The sequence below is a fragment of the Priapulus caudatus genome, unplaced genomic scaffold (genome assembly GCF_000485595.1).
Source record: "Priapulus caudatus unplaced genomic scaffold, Priapulus_caudatus-5.0.1 Scaffold349, whole genome shotgun sequence".
Lineage (NCBI taxonomy): Eukaryota > Metazoa > Priapulida > Priapulimorpha > Priapulimorphida > Priapulidae > Priapulus > Priapulus caudatus.
This window is the reverse complement of record NW_014577410.1, coordinates 308,478-314,067: the sequence shown is the minus strand read 5'-3', so window position 1 is coordinate 314,067 and position 5,590 is coordinate 308,478. Positions and strand designations below refer to the sequence as shown.

Below are 5,590 nucleotides of genomic sequence, written 5' to 3'. Positions count from 1 at the left end.
AGGGCGCCCATTGTCAGTAACACATCGCTAAAGTAAGTGCAATCTGTGTGTGTGTGTTTAACTATACACTAATGTTAAGACTAACTCTGACAATGGGCCCTCAGGTAGTATAACAGTGATCAGTTGTAGTAGCACCCTGGTGTACACAAGATACTTCTTTTCCCCTAAAATATAACCACGATCATTGCACAGAAGAGGAAACCCTCACTAACCATCTATGACACACTCTGTGGTAGCAAAGTTCACCCTGGACTTCATTAACCAATCAGATTGTGTAGACAAGCGTAGCCACTTGCAAATCTGACTTAAAGAAAGTTGGCCATGGCTAGGTGTAAGATGTCTATACCCAAAACCCGCAACACCTTTCTGCATCCTTCTCTCAGCACGTGGCGCAGCCTCGCATGATCACTATCCTTTGCTTCCGTCACGTGGTGCGCTCAGTCACTGCCGATGCCTCAGCAACGTGGTTCCGCTCAACACAGTCACTGCCTGCGCTCCAGACTGCGTGCGTCACATCAGTCCACTGGCCTGCGATCAGTACGTGGTGCGCTCACACAGTCACTGCCTGACCTCATGACATTGCGTGCGCTGCACACATTCACTGCCTGGCCTCAGTACGTGGTGCGCTCACACATGTCACTGCCTGCCTCAGCTGTGCGGCGCATCACACAGTCACTCTGCCCTGCCTTCCAGCACGTGGTGGCGCCTCACATCAGGCACTGCCTGTCCTCAGCATCGTGGTGCGCTCACACAGTCACTGCCTGCCTCAGCACTGTGCGGCGCGTCACACAGTCACTGCCTGGCTCATACGTTGGTGCGCTCAGCACATCACTGCCGCCTCTAGCACGCTGGTCGCGCTCACACAGTCACTGGCCTGGACGCTCACACGTTGGTGCAGCTTCACACATCACTGCGCCTCAATACGTGTGCGCTCAAGCACAGTCACTGGCCTGCGCTCACACACGGTGGTGCGCTCACACTAGTCACTGCTGCTCTCAGCACTGCTGCGCACACAGTCACGCTGCCGAGTAGTTGTGTGGTGCGCTCACACAGTCACTGCCTGCCTCAGCACGTCTAGTTTGGCACGCCGGACCAGATCATGAGTTTGCGCCTGGTTGTAGAGGAGCACTCCGACGAGAACAATGGCCGTGCCCACCGCGCTAAGCACCGTCACAGAGTTACCGAACACGATCACCGACAACCAGATGAGCAGCGCCCTCTTCACAGTGTTGGCGACACTAAAACAAAACACAGTCATCACCTTGACATACTGCCATGTTTGTTTGTTTTTTCTGTACGTCATTAAATTGTTACGTACCAAAGTTATAGCACTATCAAATACGTGGATGGGGGAATGTGTACGAGTCATTATCTTGTTAGCTATATACGCAACAATACTAGAACAATATGCCACACCTCTATCTGATGGGTTACATTTACCTGTGTGTGACGGGAGACATTTACCTGTATGCGACGAGAGACATTTAACTCTGTGTGACAGAAGAAATTGACCTGTGTGTGATAGGGGACATTGAACTGTGTGTGACAGAAGACATTGAACTGTGTGTGACAAAGGACATTCACCTGTGTATGACAAAGGACATTGACCTGTGTGTAACAGGGGACGTATTCCTTCATGTGACAATGGACATTGGCCTGTGTGTGACAAAGGACATTCACCTGTGTGTGACAGAAGGCATTGACCTGTGTGACAGAAGACATTGACCTGTGTGACAGAAGACATTGACCTGTGTCTGACAGAAGACACTGACCTGTGTGTGACATAAGAATTGACCTGTGTGTGACAGGGGAGATTTTCCTGCATGTGACACGCGACATGTACCTGTGTGTGACGGGAGATATGTAACTCATCAGTACGTAGGCGGTAATGCTTTGGAAGTGGAAGAAGACTCCGTCCGCGAGGAGGGCGATCAGGAGGTTGTGATCAACGGTCGCCCTCACATGATCAAAGTCCATTAACATCAGCACTGCAGGGATCTCCACGACCACAGATGCTATGCTGGTATAGAACTGTAACTCAGCTGGCCTGTGTGAACACAAAAGCTGACACATGGTGCTATGCTGGTATAGAACTGTAACTCAGCTGGCCTGTGTGAACACAAAAGCTGACACATGGTGCTAGGCGTCCGGCGCTATAAAAGCTTTATACTGTTGTACATTCGCAGACACCTACGAAATAACTTCCTATTACTAAGAGTAATGATTACAATATTAGCTAGTAATTTAAGCTACTAACTCTAGTAGTAGTAACTGAGCTAAGTTACCAAGCACTCTAGATACTGAATAATACTATAGTTACTACCAAGGACGGCAGGAGCTAATAGTATAGTATTGCACTATCTACTCAGTACTAGTACTGACTAGTACTCAGTAGCTAGTAGCTATAAGCTACTCATAAGCTCCAAGGAGAACTGCCTCTTTGCTAACGTTCGTAATACGCCTATACTAGGAACACAGACACTTCTTGAAGGTCATAGACACTATCATGCAAACCTAAATACGATTAATTATTTAGCTAAGCCAATTCGCTTAATTGTTTCCTAGTATAAGACCATATACTCTCGTTGTCGAGACAGGTGTGCGAGGTGCAAGGCTATATAGACTAGGACTCGCCCACGAGTCGATTAGCCATCGAGGTGCGTAAGCTAAGTCCGAGAGTGGGAGCGACGTGGGGCAGTCCTATGCGGCTATACGGCGCGGGGCGGGGCAGGCGCGCACTGCTTTGCACTCCTGTGTACGAGGCTCGCCATTGGACTCAACGTTGGCAAAAGACGTTCCAGCGTTGGGGCGCAACAATTGAAGGTTCACGAACGAGCGGCCGGATAGGTGTTCTCGTGATTCTGACAGCCCATTTCCATTATGGCAAGGGTCGCGAATGTAGAAATTTCTAACCAGTCTTTTCTGTGATTTCGGAGCCAGTTGACCAGGCTCGCTTTAAGAACCACATTGAACTCGGTCGTACAGTTGTTTTAATAACAATTGAACACTGCTATCACGTTTTCTTGATCGGATCAGCCAATGGTCTGCCGCTCTAAGTGTATCGCCCCCAGTAAAATTGCGGACTGTTCGCTGGGCAGCTATGGATTCTGGCGGCCTATGCAATTTCGGCGCAGCGGAGTCCACTAGCTGCAGCGTGCATACTGTCGTAGGTGGAATTTTCCGCGGTCGCGTGCGCTTGGCCGCGGAGCTGCGCGCAGATCGGCAAGCACTTGCGATATAACACCTCTTTCGGCAAACGCTTCCTATGATCCGTCTCATCTGGATGACGCGCTATGGTTCTTTCGAGAATACCACCTTCCACCCTTCAAAATACATGTTTTTCTGCATGCAATTGTATTGCAAATTGGCGCAAAGATCCCTTTACGGCACGCTTATGTATCACGAAGTGATGCACAGATTTCTGTGTATTCATCACTGATGCACAGACTTTCCGTATATCAAGGAATGATTGCAAAAACCTAAACCTAACCTTAAGTCATAAAGTATAACCTTACTCCTTAGGTATCACGAAGTGTGTTCGGGTTAAGGGGTTTAGGGATGGGCTTAGGTGTATGGGTAGGGGTTAGGGTTAAGAGGTTAGGTTTTTGCATCATTCCCTTGATATATCGGGAAATTCTGTGCTACAGTTTGAAGTGATACACAGACATCGTGTGCAATACTTACGTGATACCTTAAGGTGCCTAAACGTGGATTCTGCAACCTGCAAATTATGGTGATGTCTAAATAAATTGTTTGAATGTGAACTTGATTATGCACACATTGGCAGCACAAGCGTTGTGCCTGGCGCAAATTAACTTGCACGTGGTCCGCCTATGTTGAGACTAGAGGCGTCACACTGACACTTTTGCAGTAAGAAACATGGAGTTTTCAATCAGTATCAATACTATTAGTCATATTTAGTATTAGTATTATTACGATTCGACAATTCAAGGTTCAAACTCTTCACCACATGTATCGGGATATTGGCTCAGCGCTCAGGGCTTGGCGAGGCACAGATACGTTGTACTTACGTTGTCTGGCCCTCTATGCGCAAGAAAAGTAAGCACTTTATGTGCGTAAATTTAAATACAAGACCAAGTTGCTTCCGTATCACGTGTAAGCTCTTACGTCTACACTAATATTTCCGATGATTAGTTTCAGTCTGACCGGCTTCGTGCTCCCGTTCGTCTGTCAGAAACTGTCCGGCCCTGTAACTCTGTAGGCGACCGCAACGCGGTGGTCATCGGGGGCTGAAAATTGTCTCGGCAGGGGTCCCGGGACTGCGGAAGTTCGTATGATAGGCGCTTGTTGACTTTAGAGGTCATTGGACTTGGAGGTCACGGGGGTTCCAGTCAAACTCCGAATGAGAGTTTCGTTATAAAGTAGAGACAAAATTTGTGTGTATCTTTGATGCGCACCATACGACCCACAAATGAAATGCCGGCCGGATGAGGTCAGCTCCGAATATCCTCACGGTCACTGCACTAGAATGGCATGCAGGACCTTGCGACGTCTGAGAAGGGTTCTATATATGTCCCCCAGGGACTGTCGGAACGTACCCTGGGTATTCTGCGTATACCGGAACGTATACCCTGGTAGCATGTACTGATCTAATATGACGGACGTACTCGCGCTACTCCAACTACCGAGTGCTAGGGAGTCGCCCTACGCTACTCCTAACCTAACGCTAACTAACCATATCAGATATAGTTACCAGGAGTAGTTCCGGTATACCGGACGCAGGGGCGTGTACAGGATGTTTTTTGAAGGGGGGGGGAGCCCACAAAATTATTTTTTTTTAACATTCAACCTCCCTTATAGATGCGTTGCTTCTGCTCGAGCAGGGGAGGGGTCCCGGACCCCCCCCCTGGACGCCACCACCCTCCCTGTACCGCGCCTGGAGAACGTAGCGGCAGGTAGTTCCGGGCAGTACCCTGGGGACACTAGCCCTATGGAGCGCATTGGGAGGTCGCGAGAAGAAGATCAACATTTCAATTTCTAGCTCAAGGACGAGGCGATATACAAGACTGTAGTATAGAGAGTACAAAAATGTTTCCTCGAGCCCACAATATTGTGGGATGGAAATAGGTCAATCTGAGCGCAGAAGGCTGTTCACTGCTAAGCTCGCTTTAGAGTCAACTTTCAATATTAGCAATGTGCGTTTTAGTTCTGGAAGCGTTTCTTATTATGCAGCTGTGCTGTGAATTAATTTACTGGAAACCTGGACGCTTCCATATCGACCTTAAATCGCTGGCCTTAATCTATAGCATCTGCCATGCTTCTTTCATTGTCAGCTTTACGTTTGGGGCGATGCAATCGTGCTCCTAAGGGTTTGAATCCCACAAAACGCAGCTTCTGCTCTCAGGAAAGAATTACAAGACCACCGCTGATGTTATATGACTTTGACGACGCTAGCATAGAAGCTCATAGCGTAGAACCTTTTAAATAGTTTTTGTCAGAATCAGAAATAGTTTAGGCCTACCTTCTAGCATTTTTGTTTCTCTTATACTGATCCTGTTATTATATAATATAGTATATTATATATATAGATTATTATGAATAAATAATATATATTCATTATAATTACAGA

The 5,590-nt window shown here is 47.7% G+C and overlaps 1 protein-coding gene across 1 annotated transcript in view; it reads right to left on the bottom strand.

Moving 5' to 3' along the window:
- Positions 1 to 1,041: 1,041 nt before the first annotated feature.
- The window catches only part of LOC106809373 (solute carrier family 35 member E2-like), a 16,014-nt gene continuing 11,465 nt past the window's right edge, over positions 1,042 to 5,590 (bottom strand). The window contains exons 7-8 of the mRNA XM_014812438.1: positions 1,844 to 2,047; positions 1,042 to 1,238 (exon numbers count right to left, since the gene is read on the bottom strand). Coding sequence (XP_014667924.1) covers positions 1,046 to 1,238; positions 1,844 to 2,047 — 397 coding nt within the window. The 3' untranslated portion in view covers positions 1,042 to 1,045. The remainder of the gene's footprint in view (positions 1,239 to 1,843; positions 2,048 to 5,590) is intronic.